Below are 13,987 nucleotides of genomic sequence, written 5' to 3' on the forward strand. Positions count from 1 at the left end.
ACTCTGGGATCATGACCTGGGCCGAAGGCTGAGGCTTATAACCCACCGGGCCACCCAGGTACCCTGCATATAAATTTTAGATAAGCTTGATAGTTCAGAAAAGATTCTGTTGGAAATTTGATCGCAATTATATTGAATTGACAGATGCATCCCCACCCCACCGCACCCCCATCTCTGTTCCCCCAGGAAGTGGCTCAAGAGGTATTTGTGGAATGAATGAAGGTCTGATGAAGGTCTCCAAAGTACATCTCATAAACACGCGAAATAGGTCAACGAATGCACGAATGGGGGCCACACATTAACCAGCAGCACATTCTCACCGCTGGGCAACTGTCAATGTCGTCTTCTCCTGCTTGTCCTAATACCTTATTCAAAATACACAAACCCACAAGCCGATTCTCCACTGGACACGCCTCTGTGCCTCCTCCAGAAACAAGTTTTCAGGAAGGCTGTACGTCCGCAGTAGGGCAAAGAGACAAGGCGGCCTGACAGGTAAGGCGCCCTGACCCCTCCGACTCCCGGGGCTGCGCGGCTCGCGGGTCGGCAGCCTCGGGCACCACGGACTACAAGTCCCGGCAGGCCGCGCGGCGGTCCGCTCCGTTAGGCGCAGTCAGCGGGTGGCGGAGGGCAAGGGTCGGCGAACCCCGTCCGCCGGCTGCGGCGTGCAATCTGGCGCCGCGTCCTCGCGTCCCTGGGGGTGAGTGGGGCAGGCGCGCCGGGGCCGCACGGCGCGAGGAGCGCGGGGGAGGCGGTGTGGCCGCGCCGGGCGCCTGCCTCCGCTCGGGCGGTGGGGAAGGAACCCTGGGCCTGTGCCCGGGTCACCCGGGACGGCGCGCGGCCACGTGACCGGCGGGGCCCCGCCCCCGCTGCGGTGACTGCAGCCGGGCTCGCCGGGGGGCGGACGCGCGGACTGCGAGGGCTGGGCTGGGCGGGAGGGCGTCCGGCGGCGCACCCGGGAGACCTCTCTGGGCTGTCGGGGGGATGAGCGCGGGGGCTGAGCGTGCTGCGGACCAGAGCAGGGGCCCCGCGGAGATCCGGTGCCCTGGAGCGCCCCTGGTCTCCCCACCTGGCGCGGGCCCTGCGCTGGCAGCTCTCACCGTAAACGTGCGGATGACACCTGTGTACGGAGAGCAGCTCCCGGAAGACACCTAGACAGCTCTCCCCCAGGCTGAGTGGCGTTAACTTTCTACTAGGCAGGAAGCCCGCGGATCCAGTAGGCATTTACTGCTCACGTCCGTGATAATTGGCACTTGGTGGGTGCTTTTGGGGAGGTATTTCGCGGAGTTGCAAGTGAATTAGACTTTCCCCGCCCCTTTTCATGTGTTTTCTTTGAGCATTTTCTTATTGCACAGGTTTTCAAACTGCATCAGAGTCACCCGGAGGGCTTGTTACCACACGGAATGCTGGACCCCATCCCTAAAGTTTCTGATTCACTAAGTCTTGGGTGGGGAGCAAGATTTTGCATTTTTAAAAAATTTTTATTTATTTATGATAGTCACAGAGAGAGAGAGGCAGAGACATAGGCAGAGGGAGAAGCAGGCTCCATGCACCGGGAGCCCGACGTGGGGTTCGATCCCGGGTCTCCAGGATCGCGCCCTGGGCCAAAGGCAGGCGCTAAACCGCTGCGCCACCCGGGCTTCCCAGATTTTGCATTTCTAATATGCTTCTAGGAGATAGAGATGCTGCCCGGGACATACATTTGAGTTCTGCTTTATAGGAAAAGGAGTCCTGTTTTTTTTTAAAGAGTCCTGTGAACTTAAAACACCAACTCTTCCTTCACACCTGGTTATGGGCCTTTGGGTCCTTGTTTGCCAGTTTAACTTTTTGTAGTTATGGTAAATAAGTGCCTATTACGGCGTACAGGACTAATTTACTGCTACATCATTCTATATACAGATTTTCACAAAGTCTACACTTGAGTCATTTTTCCTGGATTACATCATCTTCTATTATGTCATTATTGGCTTGGCTATTTCTCAACAGCCCTCACAGATGTAAGATTTGACCTCTGCTGGGAGAGCTTGCATTTTATTCCTTCCTGATATGTACGTGTTCTTGTCAGATAAGGGACCTATATGATAAGAATAGTGCTTGGTTCTGGCATCCATTTCCCCACTCCCTGCTCAGTCCCCTGGCCCCCAACTCATTCACTAAATCTCCCGGATTTAGATTTTTATGTTGGAGGGACTCCGGTGACCCACCTCTTACCTGCCACTTGCTCTTTGTGTTTGATTTTCCACTGTTCGCCCTTGAGTCCCACTTTCCTAGGATGAACTGAAGGGAGAATTTCTATTCCTTGCCTGAGTGAGATTTATTTTCCCTGTCTGCTCTGGGACCTTGGCATCAGCCAGGGATTCCTTTATTTAATCAATATTGATTCAGCCACCTTCTGGGTGTCAAACTCCAGGAAAGGGAGTATGATTACACTTGACCTGCATCATTGGTGGCAAAGCAGGTTAGAAACCTGATCAGGCCAACTATATGGTCCCTGGGCATTGACTCTGCATCTTTCCAGACTTGAGACATGATAGCATCATCTACCTTGTTTGGTTTTTAGCCACATGATGAAACATTTCAGGTTTCCCTGAAAACCTGATCACTCTTATTGGGTCTTTTCCAGTCTTGGGAGCAGACCAGAAGAAATAATGCTGAATTTCTTTAATGGCCTCGTTAGGAAATGGGAGGAGGCTGTGGTCACTTACAGGATTGATGGAATTGGAGCCCAAAGTGCCTTTCCTCTGGCCATTCTCACCTGTGCACCAAACAGGGAAAGGTGATTTCCATGCTTATCCTGAAATGTGGCATGGGAGGGGGTTGCCGATGGGTGGTAACTGATAAGCCAAGCCACTTCTTGGCCCACCACAAACAGTAAATGCTTGGTTCCCCATTTAGTTGTGCCCAGGGGGTGGACATTTCATTTGACCATCAACTTCCCATTTGTAGAGCTTTCCACACTTGCCTTTGGCCTTGTTTCATCACCCGCTGGGGTGTTCCCTGTGGCTTTCCCTTACTTATGCCTGTAGATGATAATAATATTTGTCTCATCTTACTGGGTTGTGTGGAATATCTAAGGAGATAATGAGTGCAAAGGGCTTTCTAAAGGTTGGTTGTTGCTAATATTGTTACCTGATGTTTAGGTTTTAGGGGCTCGGTGTCCTCAAGCTCCCTTCACCTCCCAAAAAGTGTGTGCTCATGTGAGAGGTAACTCAGGTGAAAGTCAGAAAGACGAGTAAACAGAACTGGGCAAGGCAATTCATTAGCAAATGGTTTAATAACGAAAGGTGTTTTTCATCGACAGACATATTTCACGGCTGACAGGGTCTTTTAAAATACCCTGAGGGAAGCGACTCATTTGCATGTTAAAGACTCACTGACACCTTATGGAAAACTCCAGCTCCAATCTATTTAGACGCACTTTGGCTCCTATATCATCTATTTTATGTTTTTCAATTTCCACCTCTTTTATTACTGAGGACATTTGCATGAAAACCAGGTCTTGGGAATTGTGTCTGCTTCCCTGAGGCTTCTCCTCCCAAGGTGGGGTGGTCTCATGGCTAGGGGTGGCCTTATTGCCCACAGGGACAGGCCTGCAGGAGGGTGCATGAGGAAGATGAAGACAGGGTTTAAAAGAAGGAAGAGCTGGGAAGTGGTGGTGGGGGAGGGGGGGGAGGATGGAGAACCAATTGACAGCCCTGGGGTGGTTTTCACCTGGGATCCTGATTTGTTACTGGCTCATCATAAGCCTCATGGGCTATAGTTTCCCCCTTGATTCATCTGTTTAGTAAATACTTTTGGAGCACCTTCTATGCTAAGGCAGGTTTGGTAAACTGTAGCCACTGGGCCAGGCCACACCCATCACTATATATTGTCTGTGGCTGCCATTGGCTTTGTGTTACAATGCAGAGTTGAGTAGTTCTGACAGTGGCAATGTAGTCTGCAAAGCTGAAAATATTTAATATATGGCCCTTTATGGAAATAGCTTATGACCTCTGTGTTGTGGGGGAGAATAGCGAGGCCAGAATGTGCCTGCTGTGTTTGAGGAATAGCAAGGACATTAGCACTTTTGAAGTGGAGTAAGGGGGAAAATGGAAAGGCCTGGGATGTTGGAGGAAACTGGGGGTCAGATCAGGTAGGGCTTTGTAGGCCAGTGCCTTAGGTCTTCTGAGTGAAGTGGGAGAGAGTTGAGAGCAGAGGGATGCATAATTGGACTGAGGCTTCCATGTTGAGAATAGATGGGGGAAAAATTCACTCTTATTCAATCATGTATTTGTTAGCAGGCTTATTAATTAATTATGTAATATGTTAACAAATTCTGCCCTTTGCATGTAATGAAAGAGGCAGAAATAGGACCAGATCCTTAGAGAAAAAAGCAGTGCATAATAAGGCCAGATAGGAAAGAGCAACTAATTCTTTTTTTTAATAATAAATTTATTTTTTATTGGTGTTCAATTTGCCAACATACAGAATAACACCCAGTGCTCATCCCGTCAAGTGCCCACCTCAGTGCCTGCCACCCAGTCACCCCCACGCCCCGCCCTCCTCCCCTTCCACCACCCCTAGTTCATTTCCCAGAGTTAGGAGTCTTCCATGTTCTGTCTCCCTTTCTGTTATTTCCCACTTATTTTTTTCTTCTTTCCCCTTTATTCCCTTTCACTATTTTTTATATTCCCCAAATGAATGAGACCATATAATGTTTGTCCTTCTCTGATTGACTTATTTCACTCAGCATAATGCCCTCCAGTTCCATCCACGTGGAAGCAAATGGTGGGTATTTGTCATTTCTAATGGCTGAGTAATATTCCATTGTATACATAAACCACATCTTCTTTATCCATTCATCTTTCGATGGACACTGAGGGAGCAACTAATTCTAATTAGTTGGCTCACAAAAGGCTTCATAGAGGGGTGAGGGAGGGGGTTTGAGGGTGGAGAGGTATCTGGGAGATGAAGCTGGCAAAGTCTGATGGGATACGAATAGGATGGGCCTTGAATGCCTTACTAGAGAATTTGGACATTTTTGTCAGTGGAGAGGATATAGAATAATATGACTGCCCATGAAGGTTAGGGTGATGATGACCTGGGTGGAGAGTAAAGGTCAGATGGGATATGAGGAAATGCATTTGGAATGGGGAATGGTTGGGCAGTTCACACAAGATAGGATGGCCTTCCTCCCCTGCTTTGTTAATTGTATGAGATTGTGCCAAATCCTGGTCTCCCAGGTGCTAGGAGTTCTTCTACATAAGCTCATCAGTATTTCTGGAAAGAAGAAATGAAGTTTAAAATAGCAGTAAGGAAAAGAAGTCTTGTTTGCTGAATATGTTAGGCATTATATTAAAGCAGCATCTCATTTAATGCTCATAGTGACCCTAGGAGGGAGGTACTGTCAAGAGCTCCCTTTTGTCGGTAATTACATGGGAGGCCCCAATGGGTTGTGACTTGCTCAAGGTCACACAGCTGGTGAGCAGTGGAGCAGGATTCTTCCTGGCTCCAGAGCCTGAATACCTGACTGAGGCTGATTTCCTGGCCACTAGTGGCTCCATATGACCTTTTTAATGTGGGCTTCTCTGCAGGCCCCACAGTGATGGTCTCTGGATCATCCCTCATGGACCTTCTTGCACCAATGATCTTAAGGAAGGTGTATAAGGAGCTGAGGTACACAGCCTAATGTAAGGCCTGCTTCCAGGTCCAGTTGGGAACCCGTGTCTTAGTGAGACAAGGTAGAAGGTGAACTGAGCACCCTCCCCTTTTTGGTAGAAGACCCTACAGGCTGAGCGTGTGTAGATAGCAAGGTGAAAGGGGAGAGTTAGGTGGGTACCTGTCCCGATATTAGAAGTGAGGCATGCAGAAGTCTCCAGAGACTGACAGGCAGGGGAATAAATAAGGTCCTTTACCAAAGCATGGCATTGGGAGAGGAAATAATAATTGTAATAATAAGTATAATAATAAGAGATGAGTGGTGGTGGTAGTAGTGGTTGTTACTGTGTGCTACTGTAGGTGGCACCTTGCAATACGTTTTGCATGATTCCCTTGTCCCTTACTATCCCATCTGGTAGACACTGCTGTCATCATCCCCATTTTATGGACAAGGTCATAAGAGTCAGAGAGAGTTAGCAATTTGCCAATTTACCCAGTTGTTAAGTAAGTACAGAGACTCAAACCCAGGCATGCTGGACTGCATGTTCCCAACCACCATGTCTCTTTCTGGAAGGAGCCCTGGGCTTATTAAAATGTTGGCAGAAAAATAAACAAATAAAAAGCTGGCAGAATGATGTGGAGGTAGGGAGATTTTCATAAATAAAGAGAATATGGGGAAAAAAGAATATGAAGTAAATAAAGCCCATTCTACAAAGCAAGATTTTAATTTATTTTTATTTACAGACTCCATTCTTGGCACAGTTAGGAACTGAACCCAGGAGCTGAGCCAGAGCATTTGTGTTTAGGGAAACACATGGGTTTCTTACATTATTTCTTTAAAAATAATTGTTTGTAGTCACTCTTGTAGGGTGATCACAGATACCTGGGGTTGGGAGTAGGTATGATAAACTTGGAAGGCTTGCTTTTGGGCATGGTTTCACTGATGGATTTGAACACATGCAGCCTCTTTATTAAAAAGAAAATATTTAGAAGAATGGCTCTCAGACTTCAGCTTGCATAAAAACCACCCATTATGTTATTAGAATGCAGGTTCCTGAATCACACGCCCAGAGGTGGTGATTCAGTGGGCCAGAGGGTAGACCTCAGAATTTACATTTTTGTGTGTTTTTAGAAAAAATGTTAAATGGAGGTATAATTGACAGATAACATCAGTTTCAGGTGTACGACATAGTGGTTCAATATTTATATACATTGGGAAATGAGGACTGCAATAGGTCTAGTTAATCACCCTCACCACACAATTACAATTTTTTTTCTTGTAATGAGGACTTTTAGGATTTACTCTTAGCAACTTACAAATATATCATAAAATAGTAATTATTGTCCATGCTATACATTACTTCTCTATGATTTATTTTATTTTATTTTATTTTATTTTATTTTATTTTTGTTTTTTTTATGATTTATAACTAGAAGTTTGCATTTATTGATCCCCTTCACCCATTTAGCCCACTCCCACCAACCAGTTCTTTGTATCTGTATTTTTTGTTTTTGTTTTTTTTTTTAGGTTCCACATACAAGTGAAATCATATGGTATTTGTCTTTTTCTCTCTGACTTATTTCATTCAGCATACTACCCTTCAGGTCCATCCATGGTGTTACAAATGGGAAGATTTCATTCTTTTTTATGGCTGAATTCCATTGTATTCACCTATGAATCACATTTTCTTTATGCATTCATCCATTGATGGACATTTAGGTTGTTTCCATTTCTTGGCTATTGTAAATAATGCTGCAGTGAACATCTGAATGCATATGTCTTTTTGAGTTAATGTTTTTGTTTTTTTAAATATCTTTTTAAATTTTTTATTTATCTATGATAGTCACACATAGAGAGAGAGAGGCAGAGACACAGGCAGAGGGAGAAGCAGGCTCCATGCAGGGAGCCTGACGTGGGATTCGATCCTGGGTCTCCAGGATCGCGCCCTGGGCCAAAGGCAGGCGCCAAACCACTGCACCACCCAGGGGTCCCTGTTTTTGTTTTCTTTTAAATAGCCAGAAGTGGAATTGCTAAATCATATGGTAGTTCTATTTTTAAGTTTTTGAGGACCCTCCATACTCTTTTCCATAGTGGCTACACCAATTTACATTCCTGTTAACAGTGTACAAGTCTTCCTTTTTCTTTATATCCTTGCCAACACTTGTTATTTCTCGTCATTTTGATACTAGCCATTCTAGCAGGTGTGAAGTGATATCTCATTGTAGTTTAAATTTGCATTTCCCTGATGATTACTGCTATTGCACATCTTTTGGTATTCCTGTTGGCAATTTGTATGTCTTCCCTGGAAAATGTCGATTCAATCTCCTGCCTGTATTTTAATTAGATTTTTAAAAACTATTGAGTTGTATGAATTCTTTATATATTTTGAATATTAACCCCTTATCAGATATATGATTTAGAAATATTTTTTCCCATCCAGTAGGTTGCCTTTTCATTTTGTTGATGGTTTCCTTTGGTGTATGGAAACTTTTTAGTTTCACGTAGTCCCATTTGTTTACTTTTGCTTTTGTTTGTTTTGCTGTTGGTGTCAGATTCAAAAAGTCATTGCCAAGACTTATGTCAAGGAACTTATTGCCTATGTTTTCTTCTGCGAGTTTTATGCTTTCAGAACTTATGTTCAAGTCATTAACCCAGTTTGAGTTAGCTTTTGTGTATGGTATATAATAGGGTTCCAGTTTCATTCTCTTGCATATGGTCATCGAGTTTTCCCTTCACCATTTTTTTAAAAAAGACTGTCCTTTCCCCATTGTATATTCTTGGCTCTTTTGTTGTAAATTAATTGCTCATATGTATATAGGTTTATTTCTGGACTCTCTGTTGGGTTTCATTGACATATGTCTGTCTATTTTTATGCCAATGCCATACTGTTTTGATTACAGTTTTGTTATATAATAGTATAACCAGAGACCATGATACTTCCAGCTTTTTTGTTCTTCCTCAAGATTGCTCTGGCTATTTTGCTTCTTTTGTGGTTCCATACAAATTTTAGGATAGTTTGTTTTATTTCTCTGAAAAATACTATTAGAATTTTGATAGGGATTGTATTGAATCTGTAGATTGCTTTGGGTGATATGGAAATTTTAACAATATTCTTCCAATCCATAAACACCAAATATCTTTCCATTTATTGCCTAATTTCTTCATCAATATTTCATAATTATCGGTGAACAAGTCTTTCACCTCTTTGGTTAAATTTATTCCTAGGTATTTTATTTTTGATGCAATTATAAATGGGATTGCTTTCTTAATTTCTCTTTCTGATTATTCATTATTAGTGTATAGAAACACAACAGATTTTTGCATGCTGATTTTGTATCCTGTACCTTTACTTAATTTATTTATTCTGACAGTCTTTTGGTGGATTGCTTAGGGTTTTCTGTATATAATATGTCATTTGCAAATAGTGATAGTTTTACTTCTTCTTTTCTAATTTGGATGGCTTTTACTTCTTTTTCTTGCCTAATTGCTCTGGCTAGGACATCCTGTATTGTGTTGAATAGAAGAGGTGGGAGTGGACTTCCTTGTTCTGTTCCTGATGTTAGAGGAAAAGCTTGCAACCATTCACTAGTGAGTATGATGTTAGCTCTGAGTTTGTCATATATGGTCTTTATTATGTTGAGGTATGTTCCCCTGTACCTACTTTGTTGAGAGTTTTTAATCATAAGTGGATGTGGATTTTGTCAAATGCATTTTCTGCATCTGTTGAGATGATCATGTGATTTTTATCCTTCATTTTGTTAATGTAGTGTAAGAAATCTGCATTTTTGAAATGGAAGAAGATTGTAAAATTAAATCTAAATTTATGAGTTATACTAAATGCCAACAGAAAAGACCAACAACTATATGTTGTTTAGAGAGATGATATAAAATGTAAGTTGAAAGTAGAAGAATGGAAAAAGATGTATCTGTGAATACTTAAAAAAAAAAATCTGTGGTTCTACTGTGAGGCATGGGTCCAAATAGATTTTAAAGAAAACACAGACAAGGCTGTGTGCAGCAATAGTTTCCTACAAAGAGGAAACAGAGGCACAGAGCAGGGAGAGGATGGTCAGAGACTGAGTCCAGAGCAGAACCAAACAGTGATGACCTGGATCTTCCTGCTGCATCTGTACAGCGTTTGCACATGTGGGCCGCTTAGTGATTCCCTTCTCCTGGGTGGACTTCTCTCCTGCTACCTGCCACTGTGTTCAAGGATTTTAGTTTCATACAGAGTTCCTAGAAATTGAAGGGGAAACAGCCTCCTGGGTACAGTGGGCCCCAAATGCTTCAACAATACACCTGGTGGACTGAGCTAGTTCTGGTAGGGTGGGGAAGAGTATCAGGGAGCCTTGTCCACTTAATCCCACTGACTGAGAGTGCATCTGGTTAAACAGATCAAATCAGCAGGTGGACATTGAATCCCTAATTGCAGAGTACCCTGCAGGACCGTGAGTGGACACTGTAATTATAGTCGTGGTGTTTACCTTCAGGGGGCTCACGGTTTAGACAGGTGGCAGTTTACTCTATCTGAAATCAATATTTTGGAAATCAGCCAGATGTGGAGAGCTTATCTGGCTGCTTCTGACCAGCTGACATTTCAGCTGTGGCCTGAGCACTTCTGACCTGTGTGTGCATGGTGGTGAAGCAAGTTATAAGTGATGATGGCTGGCATGCTTTCCACTTTCCCCATCTGAGATAGCACCTTCCTCACATATTCATCCTCCTTCCTCTGACCCTCTTTGATTTTCTTCTGTTATTGATACCAGCTGGTGTTCTAAAAGGCCTGTTTGCTTCCGACCTGTTGTCTCACCTAGAGTGTAAGGAGCACATGGGCAGGAACTGTGTTTTGTTCCCTCTCCCCCAGGGCCTAGAATGGTACCTGGCGCCCTGCAAGGAATAATGACTTGGTGCCAGGTCCTCTGCTAAGCATTTTATATACATGATCTCCTTTTATCCCAATAACTTTTGAGGTAGGTATCCTCCTGTTTTACGAGTGAGGAGACAGATCAACAAGATTAAGAAAATGACCTGAGGTCACATAATCTATGAAGTGGCAGAGCCTGGATTTGAATCCTGGTCTGACTTAACTGTGGAGCTCCACTGTTTCTCGTTCTCTCCTTCCCTTCTACAGGGTCTGGGAACATGGCCAGAAGGGCTCTGAAGCTTGCTTCATGGACCGGCGTGGCTCTTACTGCCTCGGGCTTCTATCTCTACAGTAACAAGTACTTGGATCCTAACGACTTTGGTGCTGTCAGGGTCGGCAGAGCAGTGGCAACGGTAGGTCTTTCTCCTTGTCAGAGTGGCAGGGGAACTGCAGTATTCCCTGCAGGTGTTTGTACCTGTAACAGATGTGGAGTTACCCACGTAGCCTTACATGTGCAAGACTCCCTCTGCTCAGCTGCACAGGCATGGCTGTGTGCCCCATGTATCTGTGTTCTTGTATGCCTGACCGCTGTCACCCTGAACCCAAATAGAATGGAATTGCACAGGGTCTCTGTTGAAGCCTTTACATTTTAGACTCTGTATCTTACTTTAGTGTCAGACCTGGGCTGGTACTCCTCAGCAAATGCATATGGCAAGACTTTGCAGCTTTGTTGAAATTCTATCAGAAAACGCTTTCTCCAGGGAGCTAGTGTGTGTGGTTCCTGAGGTAGGGCTCATACTCGGAGCAGCCTGGCTTTGGAGAACTTTGAGGATCCCTTCATTTTGCACGTGTGAGGGCGGTTTAGTAATCCCAGACTAACAGAGAATCTGAGTTGTAAATTTCACCTTTAGAGGTGTTCTTCAGTGGCCCGGGAGCATCCTTCCTGTGTGATCGTGTCCTCTTAATGCTGCTGAGAGCAACTCTCCCAGACATGCGTATATAACTGCCCAATCAGTGGGTAGATTGCCACATGCTTCAATGCTTTCTTTCCTCCTTTGTCTGCTGCAGGATGAGCTCATCTTTTCTTCCCCTTGGTGTGGATAGACTCTGATGCACAGTCTGTTTGGGTTGTTGTTGTTTGATTGTTTCCTTAATACTCAAGCGTTGTGAAGTCTTCTCCCGAGCGAGTTACAGAATCTAGATGGACAAATAAATAGGCAAGGGATATAAAATGATTCCTAAGAGCCTACTGAGTGCCTTTTTGGGGCCCAACATTGTCTTATATGCTTTGAGAAGTAGAAATGAACTGTCCCACCTAGACCCGGCTTTAAAGGAGCTTATGATTGAGGAGTGCTCACATGAATGGGTCAAAAAACAATCAAAAGCCATGGATTGGGTCAAGATGTGTGACTCAGGTGACCACTTATGGCACCTCAGACACAGAACTGAAACCTGTAGGCTGGGAGTCAGGATGAGTGCCCTAGGGCAAGCAGGCTTCAATGGAACCTTAGGGATTTGAATACAGTTGGCTCTTGAACTATGTGGGGGTTAGGGTGCCAACACCCATGCAGTCAAAGATCCATGTATAACTTTTGACTCCTCCAAACCTTAATGTCTAATAGCCTGTTGACTAGAAGTCTTACAGATAACATGAACAGTTTATTAACACATTGTTTGTGTATCATATATGTCATATACTGTATTCTTACAGTAAGGTAAGCTAAAGAAAAGAAAATGTTAAGAAAATCATAAGGAAGAGAAACTACATTTATAGTAGAATACTGTAATTTACTACCACCACCACCAACAACAACAAACAACCCATCTGTAAGTGGATCTGCATAGTTCAAACCCATGTTGTTCAAGGGCCAGCTATAGCTGGAAACGAGGGAGGAGGGCATTTACCAGTTCTTTATAAACCAGTCACCAGGGCTCTGGTCTTGATTGGCCTTGTGCCTTGTTCGACCAGCTCTTGCTTGTGGTTGGTGTTCAACACACTTATGTCAAATGGAATAAAGCTTTGGGGGTATAGACAAGGGAATAGACTTCTTTTGGTATCAGCTATGTCAGCCCCTTAACTTGGAGGGGCCTCAGTTGCTCAGTTCTAAAAGGGAGAGTTTGGCCTGTCTCCTCCATGTCTGAGATATCTGGAAGCCTAAAATTTTCTGATTCACCAAGTATATGGGGACTTCTCCTAGACTTTTGGCCAAGGGACCCAGAATCAAAACTTAGGCTATCAGAGCAACATAAATATAAAATAATGTTTATTTGTGATAATAAGTTTATCCAACAGCACGCATTCAACTAATCCTTACTGAGCATTTGCCTATGTGCCTGGCATAGGAAAAAGGTACTGGGGGTACAGTGATGAGTGGGAGAGATAAGCCTCTGTGTTTATAGAGCTGAAATTCTAGCAAAGAGAATATAGTCCACATATAAGGAAACAAATGAACAAGGTAATTTAGGGTATGATCATTTTGTTACGATAAATAATTGAGAGTTCCTGGTGTGTTAGGGCTCTCTGCAGAGGTAGCATTCGTGCAGAGTGCTGGTTGACAGGAAGAAGCCAGCCAGGCTAAGATCTGGGGACAGAGCATCTTAGGGGAGGGGTTGTCTACTTCTCTAGACATATTGCCTGTGTCGGGGGCCTGTGGCTGTAGGGGTGCCAAGGAGCAGTCTTTGCTGTCCAGGCACTAAGCCTTTCTTTTCCTTGGTCCACAGACAGCTGTCATCAGTTATGACTATCTCACCTCCCTGAGGAGTGTCCCCTATGGCTCAGAGGAGTACTTGCAGCTTCGATCCAAGGTAAGGAACCCAGGGGACCCATCTGAGCCAGGCTAGGACTGGTAAGTCTTGAAGTAGCTGTAAAGCCTGAGAAATTCCTGCATGCAGCTGGAGGTGGGAAGGGGGCGGTGTGGGAGATTGAGGCCCGGGGGCTTGGGAGCCAGGAAGGGAGGACTTGCTCCTCATTGGAGATGTTTTTGTGCTGATGGGCCAGGCTGCCAGGCTGCCATCAAGGTGGGTCCCATGGCACTCAGGTTATTAATCTACAAGGCACTGTCAGGGAGGCTGGTGCGTGTTTCTGGGGAGCACAAGGTGTCTGGGATGACTCAGGAGGGATGAGTCCTGTTCCTGAGATAACTCAGTTGGCTTCCGAAGTACTTTGTCAGGTAAAACCCGACTGAAAAAGGTTAATTGCTTTCCAGTCCTCTCAAGATTATACTGGGGCTTCTTGCTAAGCCGCTGAGTGGAGCTGTCGACCCCACACCTTCTTTCCTCACTTGGGATAGGTCCATTGATTTTGATGCTATGACTAGATGAGTGAGGCAACAAGCAAGAAGGCATTTTTTTTTTTTTTTGGATGTAAGTTGAGTTTGGGGTCAAGTGTAGATACTTTTGTTTCCTCCAGAGAGAGGTTTGTGATAGATCTATATGTCTTTGCTCAGCCTGGAATGCCCTTGGCCCCTTAGAAAATTTCTAGTCATCCT

General features: G+C 44.4%; 1 protein-coding gene across 8 annotated transcripts in view; it reads left to right on the plus strand.

Annotated features, from left to right (window-relative positions):
- Positions 1-310: 310 nt before the first annotated feature.
- ADCK1 (aarF domain containing kinase 1) overlaps positions 311-13,987 on the plus strand; it is a 112,009-nt gene continuing 98,332 nt past the window's right edge. For 2 of the 8 annotated variants that reach the window (XM_072762107.1, XM_025996439.2), the window contains exons 1-3: positions 565-697; positions 10,767-10,912; positions 13,221-13,304. In XM_072762107.1, coding sequence (XP_072618208.1) covers positions 10,778-10,912; positions 13,221-13,304 — 219 coding nt within the window. In that variant the 5' untranslated portion in view covers positions 565-697; positions 10,767-10,777. Of the gene's footprint in view, positions 493-564; positions 698-899; positions 1,254-2,655; positions 2,774-9,132; positions 9,224-10,766; positions 10,913-13,220; positions 13,305-13,987 lie in introns of those variants that run through there. The other 6 variants (XM_072762108.1, XM_072762105.1, XM_025996436.2 and 3 more) reach the window with 6 other exon arrangements.

Source organism: Vulpes vulpes, chromosome 6 (genome assembly GCF_048418805.1).
Source record: "Vulpes vulpes isolate BD-2025 chromosome 6, VulVul3, whole genome shotgun sequence".
NCBI classification, from domain to species: Eukaryota; Metazoa; Chordata; class Mammalia; order Carnivora; family Canidae; genus Vulpes; species Vulpes vulpes.